The following is a 12,637-nucleotide window of genomic DNA, read 5'->3' as shown; positions in this document are numbered from 1 at the left end:
TCATATTTGCTTCTAGGCTTGTGTAATTGTGAATTTAATTTCTAACAAGCAATCTGTTTCAAATTGAACGTTCCGGGATCTTTACATAAATAGCCGGCCATATTTACTGTTTACTTTTTCTAGTTTTATATATATATATATATATATATATATATATATATATATATATATATATATATATATATTTACCTCGATTGACTATTTCCAGTTTAAATGGTTGGGTGGGCAGTTATTTGGGTTAATTCTTCACTGCTTGTTGGAGAACCAACATTTGAAATGCTTAGTACTTTATATATACTCCATTAAATATAATATGTTAAAAGGTTTGTTAAGTATATCAGATCCATTGATATATATCCTTTGCACATGATAAATTTCATTTTGAAAGAAGTCTCCCCTCACAATTGATTTAGGTCCATTTCCGGTTTCATTTCAGATTATACACATTTAAAGATTATATATTTATATAACTTCAATTATGCTAATTTATAAAATTTAAAAGAGTCGGGAAAAACCCGAGAGAAACTACTATGATGGAAAATTTAAAACGTTTTCGAAATGTTTTGCACATTTAGCTAACCCTCCGATGAACCAATTGCTCATATTATGTACTATGATAATACTCTATTGAACCAATAACGGTTTCAGCCCCAAGCTTACTTCTTAATAGATTAGATCTATTATAAGCCTTTCAACTAAATTACAGTTCGCGTTCACTTATGGAATGATGCTATGGCAAATTCAATCAAAATATCTGACTCGAAAGATATACTTATTAGCGCCCGATGTTTACTCAAAATCAAACAATTTAACTTTAGCAGTTCAAAATTCAAGTTAGAATGTATATCACTAGTTGACAAATGTGTGTAAGAAAGAAATATCTTATATTCATTGGTATGATATAAGCAATGAATACGAGCAAATTTTTATGTTTGTGTTGTCAAATGTATTACGATTCCAAAAGCTCGAATTGCGTTATGTTAATACCAGTTGGATTTGAACTACCTAGTTGAAAATTAATATTATGTTTTGAAAATGACTCGAAATCTGCCTACATTGAATCAGATGAAAAAAAACATGAACGGCAGGCCTTATGCTTTGTGTTTGTGACTGAATTTACCATTCCAAAAGAAAAGAGATTTTTCTTTTAAGAAAAAGAGTAGTCTTCGAACAAAAATCAATTTCTAGTGGAAAAGAGAACTCCTCACACACATATACCTAACAAGTCAATACGTCTCTCTACTATTTGAGCTAAGAAGACAACTCCATTTTTTTTGACATTTTCTGTCTTTCGACCTGTATGTTACGGGTTCAAGCTGTGTAAACAGTTACTAATGCTTACATCAGGATGTATTGTCTACATCATATCCAAAGGTGCGGTCCTTTTTCGGACTCTGTGTGAATGCAAAATATTTTGTGCACCAGACTGCTCTTTTTGTTATAAATGTGGTGCTCGGGTGGACTTGTGCACAGGGACAGATCCACCTTGCGACCTACGGGTTCACGTAAACCCAGTAACTTTTGTTCAAACGCTGTAAATGTGTTCGAAAAATTCACTAAATATCTATAAATATTTGAATGTGAACCCAGTTACTATTAAAAATTTACTCGAGGTCGTTGCAGGAATCCATAAACATTAAATCCTGGATCCGCCTCTACTTGTGCACGACTCAACTAATTTTATGAAATACTTACTATTATTCTTTCACTAGTATATATATCGAATAACTCTGTCCGCTAAAATATAGACAAATAAAAAGAAAACAATTTTGGACATTTTAATGTACTGCTTTATGGTTGTGGGCCCAAAAGTTGGGACGAAGAGCCCAAATCAAACTCATCTTTCCAAGATTCATTGGAACCTACTTTTCTTGCTCTCTATCTTCCACCTCAGATTTAGGTCATACAATGCACCCACTAAAGTTTCAAAACATATCTTCTTCCATCTATTACACACTCAAAAAAGGTGCTATTTCAATGTTAAAAAACATAGACTTTTTCAATTAAGTTATAGTATTACAATTTCAAATTTTAAGGATAATTAAAGTCATGGTAATCTATTTGAGCCTTTATACATTCTTTAAATTATTGATTTTTTCGTCTTACTAAATACTATGTTTGATACTTTTTATTTTTTGCATGTTAAAAAAGATTATCACCTTCCTTTATTTAGAAATTAATTCTTTTCTTAATTTCTATTTTTTCCTTATTTACATGAAAATTGACATGATTTTGTTGTAAGTTTCAGCATACTTGTTAGGATTTATTTAATTGTTGCATTATATATAAATAATAAATAAAGAGTTATGATATTTTGCATCCGTTTCAATTCCGATATCAAACTTTGCATTAGTAATAATAGTATACACGTGTCGACAGGTAAGCCAAACAAAGAAAAGGCTAAATTTGGGTGAATAATTAATCTTTCCCTTTAGCAAGAAAATTTTGATTTTTCCTTATTTTTTGTCTTTCCTTTGCCTTCTAAGCATCTTGTTAATAATGATTGATACATTTCTCTATTTTGAGATTATTTCATTTTAAAATTTCTGTTTCTCCTTATCGACATGTACATTAACATAATTTCTTGTAAGTTTCACCGTATACAAAACAAGTACTTCTGATATTGTCTTATGTGTTATGGAGTTATTTGGACGTTGATTTAAGAGAATTTTGTTAAAAGTGAAATCGAAATTTTAAAATTAAAGAGTTTTCAAGTATAGAAGGGTGATATTTTTTCCCGTAAAAGATTAAAAAATGGAAGAGTTCCGTTTAAAATGGAACAGAGTATCAAATTTTGTATTGTTATTATTGTTCATAATTCTTCTCCAAATGAACTTTTCCTTTTTGTTAAATTTCATATCTAGTCACACAACAACAGTAACAATAACAACGACATAATCAGTATAATTTTACAAGTGGAGCATAAAGAGAATAGTGTGTATGTATCACAACTGAATAGAGAAAGAAACGCAATAGTTAAAAAATCAAAAAAACAGTAATACCAATAAGATAATAAGAAAATCCGAACAAAAGCAATCAAATTGTAATAAAATTATAGGTATATAAAAATACAAGGATAACACAACTATTATTAAATGCAAAAAAAGACACTCGACTAGTCGCACAAGTAAAAAACAAAGCAAATGGGAGTAATATTAAATATACTACCATTGCACTTATCCTTAGCAATCCACATAATCAAGTAATGCCTTAAAAGTCTAGACACAAAATCAAAGGAGCAACTATAAAGTCGAAAGAAGTGGAACAGCCAAAACCAAGTCACATGTTTACAATTTCAGGCAAGTCAAACAAAGAAACCACCAAATTTGCCTGATGAATCTTTCTCTTTAATTTGAAAAATCTTGCTTTTCTTTTTTTCCCTTCATTTTCTCTTTCTTTTTCCTTCTTCTTAGCCACTTGTTAAAAATTATGCATGCATGTAATTAAATGTGCTTTTTATGTTGTCTCATTTTTAAACGTTACAAGTGTTTGATGATATTGTGTTTCATGTGATATGTAGTACTCCTTCTGTTTGTTTTAACTGATTTTGTATCACTGCGTAAAGTCCAAAAGTTGGTATGTTTGTACATTTTTTCATCTTTTTCTGATTGATGGGGTGGTGGGGTTTGGTTTGCTGTGAAAAAGATAAAAAATTTCAGTAAATTCCAAATTTTGATTCTTGGGTTTTGTTTATAATTATTTGTATATATGTGTACTAGTGTTATTTCTCTTGATTCTTGAATTTGTGGCTGAGAAAGTACCCCTTGAGCTGGGAGGTGTTGAGGTTCTTTTTCCTACTGATGGCAAGTGATTGTTTTTTTAATTTTTTTTTTTGTGGTTGTGGATGATTTTCCTTGAAGGAGGGAATGCTACTTTTTATATTGATTTGATATTTTTTTGTTGAGGAATTTGATGCAGATTTTTGTTTTCTGTTTATTAACTGGTGGAATTTGGTTTGCAGTTGTGAATTGTCTCTTTTGTAGCATTTTTTATCAACAAGGAAACAGAGTAATTGGATCAGTGTTTGTGACTTTGTTCTGCTATTTGGAAGAACAGAAAAGGAGAAGCTTACACAGTATGGCTTTTTTCATACCTCTTTTCTCTTTATTATTTTATGTTTCTCTTAAACTGTATAATGTTCTATGAGTCCATTTGGAGTATAATTGAGATTTATCTTGCTAATTTAAAAGGAGGGGGGCGTAACTGGTAAGGTTGCCGCCATGTGATCAGGAGGTCACGGATTCGAGCCGTGGAAACAGCCTCTTGCAGAAATGCAGGGTAAGGCTGCATACAATAGACCCTATGGTCCGGCCCTTCTCCGGACCCCGCGCATAGCGGGAGCTTAGTACACCGCTTGCTAATTTAAAAGGAGGTTGCATTATTCACACCAACGTGGCTGATATTACCTAGTTATCTAAACAATGTTTTCCTTTCTATTTAATATAAGTGCTTAAAGAATATCAGGGGGTGTAATTCCACATTATTAAAGATGGTATGAGCATTTCCAGTTTAGCAAAATTTTAGATGATTTTAGCTAATGTAGTATATAAGCGTTGTGATTCTCCATTTTCTTCTATTTTTAGCATACACTCCAATTTAGATAGGCGGGTTGCTCGGACTCTCCAAAAATGTCTCTGGTTGTGTGTCGGATCCTCCAAAAGTAGTGCATTTTTGGAGGATCCGACATGGGTGCGGCGACATTTTTGGAGAATCCGCACAAGATAGCCCGTAAGTTCGTTTCCTAGACGCTTCCTGAAATTCTAGGTAAGCATCTTTTTCGTCAGGTTGTGATGGTTTGCTGCTGAAAGAGTTGTTTGAAATTTATATTTCTTTTTTCTTACATGTGCATGCTAAAGCAAGACGAATGGATTCTTCAAGAATGGAACTGGTTACTTATATGGGGCATATAAATGCATTTCTGTTTTCTAGGTCAGGGAAAATGGTGATGAGAACCGTGGATCTTCGCTCGGACACAGTCACTAAACCAACTGAAGCCATGCGGAACGCAATGGCCAACGCTGAAGTGGATGACGATGTATTGGGTTATGATCCAACTGCCCAACGCCTTGAAGCCGAGATCGCAAGGATAATGGGCAAAGAAGCAGGGCTATTTGTTCCTTCAGGCACTATGGGCAACCTTATCAGTGTGCTGACTCATTGCCAAATTAGAGGCAGTGAAATTATTCTTGGTGATTATTCACATATCCATATTTATGAAAATGGAGGCATTGCCACTCTCGGAGGTGTTCATCCGAGGACAGTGAAGAACAATGAAGATGGAACAATGGATCTTGATTTAATTGAAGCTGCAATTCGAGATCCTAGCTTTGAGATATGTTACCCGACCACTAGGCTGATCTGCTTGGAGAATTCACATGCACAGTAAGAATATATTTTCTCCATAAAACTGTTGCAATCGCAACTCTCTATTTGGTACATTATCTGGTTATGCTTTCTGATTTTTGCTAGTTTTTGTTAGACGTGTTGTACATTTAGTATGTTGTTGTCCTTATCAATTTTTTTTTTTAGTATTATTGTTGTATAACTTGACTAACACAATTACATTTATGAGTTATTACTGCACTCTTGTTCCCACGACTGCATTATAATTTATAAGGCAAATCCTGAAATCTCTTCCCTCAACTCTGGATCTTGACTGCAATTATTACTCTCTCGCATTCATCCCGTGCTGTCTATCGACACACAAAGATGATAAAAAGAAGAAAAGAGTTAATAATCAGTATCTTCTTGGATATTTCTTGTACTTCAATCAAAATCTTTTCTTAATGTGGTCACTTAAATCCAAGGTTCAAGTCCAAAAATATCAAGTAGTTGCTTAATTGTCATTCTTTTCTGTTCGTTTAGTCAGTTTGGTATTGATTCATTTTATAATGCAAGATCCTAACCAACAATATTCTACGAGTGCAGCTCAGGAGGCAGATGCCTTTCTGCAGAGTATACAGACAAAGTCGGAGAGCTAGCAAAGAAGTATGGTCTGAAGCTTCACATTGATGGAGCTCGTATATTCAATGCATCAGTTGTGAGTACACAGTTTTCTTGCTTTTATGAGACAACGTTTTGTTGGAGTCGGTCAATGATGCTACCCTGAGTATGCATCAGTTGTGAGTACACAATTTTCTTGCTGTTACGAGACAACTTTTTGTTGGAGTCGGTCAATAATGCTACACTGAGTTAGATGGATCTTCAAATTAAAGTAATTTTCAGTAGTTTCTGTAAAGAATGTTGTAATCTAGTTCAATGATTTATGAGTTCCTTTTTATGGTCATATGGCTTCATTGATTGATGAGGTCTTATAGAAGTCTAAATTGTAGAGTTGTCCTAAATTACTTTTAAGGGCAACTGCGTGTCCTTCTGTATGCATTCTTTTTCATATTCATTGAGATTAACTGGATTAATCTGTTTTGTAGGCACTTGGAGTGCCTGTTCATAGACTTGTACGTGCTGCTGATTCAGTTTCGGTAAGTGATATTTTAGCCAAAGATCTAGACTACCTTTCTCTTCATTGTCTCTCGTTGTTTCCGGTCCATTGTTTTTGATTAAGGGACTGCTACATTTTATTTATAACATGATATCCTAAAGGAGAAAAAAAGAGATATTCTATGCCTCAAGGCTGTAAGCCTGTAACATATGACAAGTTTGTTAGTGTATCGTTTCCGAATTTCTGCTCATTTAAGAGTCTGTGCAGGTATGCTTATCAAAAGGTCTTGGTGCTCCAGTTGGGTCTGTGGTTGTTGGTTCAAAGAGCTTCATTGCCAAGGTAGGTATGCTTTTCCATAAAGAATTTATCTGTTCCTTGCCAAAGGAAACTGTCGCCTAGCTCGTTGTTTCCTTCGGTTTCTAGGCAAAAATTCTGAGGAAGACTCTAGGCGGTGGAATGAGGCAGGTTGGTGTCCTTTGTGCTGCTGCTTTTATCGGTTTCCAAGAGAATCTTGTTAAGCTGGAAGGAGATCACAAAAAGGCTAAGATTTTGGCTGGTAATATTTTCTCCGTTCGATTAGGTTTATTTAAACAACTTTATTCATTTGTCTAATGATTCCCTTTGCTTCTTAGAGGAACTAAACAAAATCAAAGGGCTGAAAGTTGATATTGCTGCCGTAGAGACTAACATTGTAAGTTTACTCATCATAAATGATACTTAACTTTTTCTTTTTTTAAAATTAAAAAATGATGCTTGGTTTTAACAGCCGATACGTTATATGGAAATATGTGCAATTAGTCAGATGAACCATTACAGTTCACTCACAGTTATGGAAAAGCATTAAGGATCTTTTTCTATCATCAGGTATATTGCGATATACTGAAGGGGTCAAAGATCAGCGAAACAGAGATGTGCAAGATTTTGGAGCAACATGGTTTACTTATACTACCAGAAGGCCTAATGAGGTGCGTGCGCTTGCCTTTTTGTTTCTTCAAATCTCTCCCCAAGCACGTCTACTTTATTTCCTTTGTTGTTTTGCGTGCTAAGCTCATTTGGAGTTCACCAACTAGTGCAGAAAAATTAATAACATGTATTTTCAAGAGGTACAAACACTTGTATTATCGCATCCATAGTTGCAAAAAATATCGGAAACAGTTTCTCTACCTTCGTAAGATAGGGGTAAGGTATGCGTACACATTACCCTCCCCAGATCCCCTCGTGGGATTCACTGGGTCTAGGTTTGTTGTTGTATTTGTTGATGATGATGCCAATAGCATTAGGTATTGTAGCTCCTTAACTAGTTTTCCAATATGAAATCTGCTAATAGCGCTCAAACTTGTATTTGTTGGTAGAGGATTGAGAATCTATAATCGTTTTCTCCCATAGTTTAAGAGACTAATTTTGATATGGTTCGGAAGATTTGGTTGTCTATTCTACTTAAGTTGATTTATTCATGGAAAAATGAACCGTCCAAATATTGGTATCGTCCAGCTTATAGTAATAGATCTGCATTCATTATATATAGTCAGACATTTCTATAACATCATCCATATATAAATTCACTATAAAAGCTAAGTTTTTCTAGGAACCGATTTTCATATTATGTAATAATATATGTCCTCTATAACAACACTTCACTATAGTAGCCAAAAAGTATTAGAGGCTATTATAGAGAGATTTGACTGTAAATGTCTTTGATGGTAACTTTCGGAACATGCTCCTATAAATTACAAACCAAAAGCCCTTGTGAGATTTTCAGCATCTCTTAAGAAAATGTTGGGAACTTCTATTGCAGAATCAGATTTGTTATTCATCACCAGATTTCAGAAAATGATGTGCACTATGCGGTATCTTGTGTTCAGGTAAGAAGTTAATGAATTCAAGCATCGACCTTAACTGATGATTAGAAAAATATTCTTCATTTTTCTGTTTGGTTAAATATCTGCAGCGAGCTTTAGCAGGAGTGGCCGAAGAAAATGGTGACAAGTAACAGTTTATGACCGGTTACTGACATGATCGATCCCCATCTTTAAGAAGATATTCCAATTTCTGTGGCATCAAAACCTTTATCATGTTCATATGTTAGCTCTTCCAAATGCTATATGGAAGGCCAGTTTCATTTGAAAATTTAGTCATCTTTTAGTCTACATTTCATGTCCTTTTAGTGATCAAAGACTTGGATATATTTTCATATCTTGTGGTTGGACTAATTTCAATACTTATACTTGATTTAGTAAGAGCTAAATGTGGATCACATACTGCTGCAATGCTAATGGACAAACTTCTTCACCTTCCAAATCTTTATTTTTGCCCATGTATTTATCTTGCAATAACCATTAGTTTGTATAACTGGACATCTAGTTCATAATTTTTCTTGGGCTTGTGTGAGAATTTTCGAGGGGAAGCCTTAGCGTAACTGATAAAGTTGTTGTCATGTGACCAGTAGGTAACGGGTTCGAGCCGTGGAAACAACCTCTTGCAGAAATACAAGGTAAGGTTGCGTACAATAGACTCTTATGATCCGCCCTTTCCCTGGACCCCGCACATAGCGGAGGGTTAGTGCACCGGACTGCCTTTTATTTGGGTGAGAATTTTCCTATCTATGTCCAACTCAGAGAATAATCTGTAGACGAACCTTGATGTCGGCTCTTCGCCACTTGGGACTGTAGTATGTTCCATTGGTTGGGCTATTCCATGGCTTGGTTGGTCAAAAACAAATCAACATCAACGCTTGTCAAGGTTGTAACAACTAAATTTCGCTCCTGAAAAATAATAATTAAGACAAGAAATATAGCGACAAATATTGTATTCGATTTCAAGTGATGGGATTACAATCTCTAAAATATCTCAAATCTAAAGAGATATAGCCCTCTGATTCTTCTCCTCACGGACGATGGTTCAAGAGCTAGAGAACTTGATCTTGAACTTGGCGGATTTTGGGTTTGTAGTACGTCACGAACAATTTGAAGGTCGTCACAAACCAGGATTTGGTGTTGGGTTATCACGAACGAAAAGCCGTCCGCCTTTGGAATTTGACCACCACAGATGACAATTGCAGATATGGATGGAGATCTTGATGCTATTCTTCAGAGCTTTTTTAGCTTTTTCTTCTGCTTACTGATTGTCCTTCTAGCTTTCTCCTTTGACCACTTTATATAGGGGTGGGGTGGAGTAACATCCAAGAAAACCGTAGTGGGCATTAGGCCTGAGGCTCATGGGTCGGTCCATTTGATGGAAGAATGGGCTAGCCCAATTTTATTGGACTTTTATTTAAATAATTGACTCAATCATACTAGCCAATAATATTTGTTTGGCCTAGTATATGTCCAATTATGGTAAAATTCAAATTTCGTATGGATATAAATTTAATAAAAATTTAATTATCTACAAATGTCCCCTACTTTAAGGCTTGTTGGGTGTAGGCTTGCTGAAACGAGCGACAAGACCTGAAGTATCCGTCAAATTTAGAATCTCTCGATAGAACATTTACACAATGAAGTTAAGTAATTTGGTCAAAACAGTTTTCCTTTAACTCAAACCAAACTCCCGTCGTGGTGCCCTTTTGAGCAGTTGTGTCACGTCCTTAGTCTTTGACTAAGTACACGTGCGACACTTGACAACTTGCTCACGATTTTGCATAACTTGCTCACGTTCTTGATGTACCAAGTCAGTCTTACTACACTAAAGATCGCTAAGGGAATGCTAGAACACAGGAGAATTGCCAAAGGAAGCTTTTGTATTAGAGAGAACTTGATTGTTTTGCTTGGTGAATTACAAATGAATGACCCCCTTTATATACTAGTCTCCTAGGGGCTAGTGAGTAAATAATTATTATTACACAAGTCCCTTATTATTTACAAGTAAGACCCCTCTCTAGAATTCCTTACATATAGAATCTTCCAAGAACTTTCCTAGCAAATCCATAGGGTTCTGGGGTCTTCCTAGGGAAATCTCTATATTTCTCTAGAACTTTCCTACAAGTTCTAGCCTCTTTCCTATATAAGTTTTCGATATGGCAAAAATATATGCCAAGTGGCACCTACGTGGCATAATGATGTGGCGGGTCATGACAGTTGTCTCAAAAAAAATTCCTTTACCATGTAAGACTTTCAACCAATAAGGAATTACCTTTCCTTTGAAAGGAATATTCGTGCACGTTAATACTATAAATAGCGGATGTTCCTCCAGAGTTTTCTCATCAAAACATCATGTGGCTTACCGTTACAGCCTCCACATTAACTCATGCTGGGGAGTTAAAGTCCTCTCAAGCAAGGGCTTGGGCTTCCATTTTGTTTTCTTGCTATTCTCCTCTTCTTCTTCTTTTTGTAAAAGTTATTCACGTTTTTCTTTTTATTGCAGAAGCTGCCTGGAGCTGTCAGCTTTGTGCGTCTGTATAGGAGATCCCAAATTGCAAAGCGTTTAATTTTATTGAAACTAGACTCGGAGGTCCTTAGCCAAAGTCTTTCTGGATTGGCTGGTATTAAGTTCTTAAATTGATCTACACGGGCCCGTTCAGCTCACAACTTCGCGCACTCTCGCCGTAAAATTCATATCTCAAGATAAAAGTGTCCAAATCATAAGCCGTTGAGGCATTCGAAAGAAGCCTGTGAGATCTACAACATGTATAAAACTTTAAGCTCTACCCTTTTTGATACAGTCATAGTAAATTTTTGAATCAAACGCTGAAATCGGGAGGATTGTTCGGGCATTTAATTCTTTTTTTTCCAGCTTTGGCAGAGACGAACACGGCGAGTTCTCTGTGACAGATCACGTGAAGAATTACATGATCAACACTATCCTTTTTGCAGGTGAATAGGTTCATGGAACTTCCTATCCATTGAATCTTGGCATGGATGACTTCTTGCAACAACTAAGAACTTTATGCAGCGTCATTCTCACGGCTTTGATAGAATAACCTGTGGAGCAATACATTCTTCAAGATTTGGTGGAGAAGTGCATGTCACAAATTTCACCATCTGTATTGGAGAATCGTGTTATTGACACCGGTACTTGCTACTGAGTTAAAGCACCATGTCGTTTGGCACCGATCAACTAAAAAAAACTAAAAGCTTCGTGCCATTGGCACCGGAGGCTCCAATTTTTTTTCTCTTTTGCAGATTTTCAAGAGAGTATTAACGGTCATGATATCCCTAAGAATATTCACTAGGGGTCCACATGAATGATGCCAGACCATTCGTCTCTTTATTGCAGCTTGGCGAGAGAATCTCGTGGTGTATCCTTACTTTTGCGGCTGGAGAAGGGAACATTTATGAGAGACTCCTTTTCACCTTTGGCGAGAAAGCATGTGGCGTATATCCCCTTTTTTGGCTTGGTGAGATAGTTGGAGTGCTACTTCCTTTGCGAGCAAGTACATGAAGCAGCCACTTCAACCTTTGGCGTGGAACTACCTCTTCTTTCAACTTGTCGAAGACGTGCATGGGGTGTCCTAAACTTCAAGCTTTAGCATGGAATGACCCCTTCTTATAACTTGGTGAGAAGTTCATGGAGTGTCTCATCCTTCAAGCATTGGAGTAGAATAACCTCTTCTTGCAATTTGGAGAAGAATTGCATAGAACGTCCTTCTCACGACTTGATGAAAAGATACATGTAGTGCTCCATATTTCGAGCTATGGAGGAGAGCATCTCGTCCTTCAACCTTTATCGAAAGAAGCACATGAAGCATTTTTTATCTGGCTGGATGAAAGAAAACATGGCGCATCATCCTTTAAGCTTTTTGATGGAGTAACTTCTTCTTTTAACTTACTAAAGAAGCACATGGCGCATACATGGAGCTAGCTTCCTCTTTGGCTATCGTGAAAAGGAATTGACTTTTTTTAGCTTAAGTGACTAAACTTAGAATGAACTCTAAGTTGCTTACGTACCCCAGCAAAGAGGATCAAGTCATTACGTAGTTCAAAAGAAGTATAATTTTTTTTGTATGTAGTTTATACTCGTGCAAACAAGGAGTATAGCAACTTGAAGACTTTGCTCAAATTGAAGAGCTTTGCAACTTGAAGTCTTACTCAAATTTGAAGGGCTTGCAACTTGAAGACTTTGCTCGAATTTGAAGAGCTTTGCCACTTGAAGTCTTATCTTAAATTTGAAGAGCTTTACATCTTGAAGACTTGCTCAAATTTGAGGAGCTTGCTACTTGAAGTCTTTGCTCGAATTTTAAGAGCTTTACTACTTGAAGTCTTA

The 12,637-nt window shown here is 35.8% G+C and overlaps 1 protein-coding gene across 3 annotated transcripts; it reads left to right on the top strand.

Annotated features, from left to right (window-relative positions):
- The first annotated feature begins 3,125 nt into the window (after positions 1-3,125).
- Positions 3,126-8,737, top strand: LOC107784859 (low-specificity L-threonine aldolase 1). Of its 3 annotated transcripts, none has more exons than XM_016606047.2 (11): positions 3,126-3,299; positions 3,962-4,075; positions 4,930-5,382; positions 5,929-6,040; positions 6,429-6,479; positions 6,707-6,778; positions 6,863-6,995; positions 7,072-7,130; positions 7,304-7,404; positions 8,235-8,301; positions 8,388-8,737. In XM_016606047.2, exons 3-11 carry the CDS (start codon positions 4,940-4,942, stop codon positions 8,427-8,429), a joined length of 1,080 nt encoding a protein of 359 aa, XP_016461533.1. In that variant the 5' UTR covers positions 3,126-3,299; positions 3,962-4,075; positions 4,930-4,939; the 3' UTR covers positions 8,430-8,737. The 3 variants fall into 3 exon arrangements, with proteins under 3 accessions (XP_016461533.1, XP_016461534.1, XP_016461535.1); XM_016606048.2 differs by lacking the exon at positions 3,126-3,299 and adding an exon at positions 3,506-3,576; XM_016606049.2 differs by lacking the exon at positions 3,126-3,299 and adding an exon at positions 3,667-3,803.
- The last annotated feature ends 3,900 nt before the right edge of the window (positions 8,738-12,637 follow it).

The sequence above is a fragment of the Nicotiana tabacum genome, chromosome 23, assembly GCF_000715075.1.
Source record: "Nicotiana tabacum cultivar K326 chromosome 23, ASM71507v2, whole genome shotgun sequence".
Taxonomy (NCBI): Eukaryota; Viridiplantae; Streptophyta; class Magnoliopsida; order Solanales; family Solanaceae; genus Nicotiana; species Nicotiana tabacum.
This window is presented reverse-complemented; position numbering and strand designations above follow the sequence as displayed.

Excerpts from the sequence above, each read along its gene's own strand:
- LOC107784859 (XM_016606047.2), top strand. The coding sequence starts at position 4,940 with ATGGTGATGAGAACCGTGGATCTTCGCTCGGACACAGTCACTAAACCA. Across the intron at positions 6,779-6,862 it reads CAAAGAGCTTCATTGCCAAG|GCAAAAATTCTGAGGAAGAC; the intron begins GTAGGTATGCTT and ends TTCGGTTTCTAG. Across the intron at positions 8,302-8,387 it reads ATGCGGTATCTTGTGTTCAG|CGAGCTTTAGCAGGAGTGGC; the intron begins GTAAGAAGTTAA and ends AAATATCTGCAG.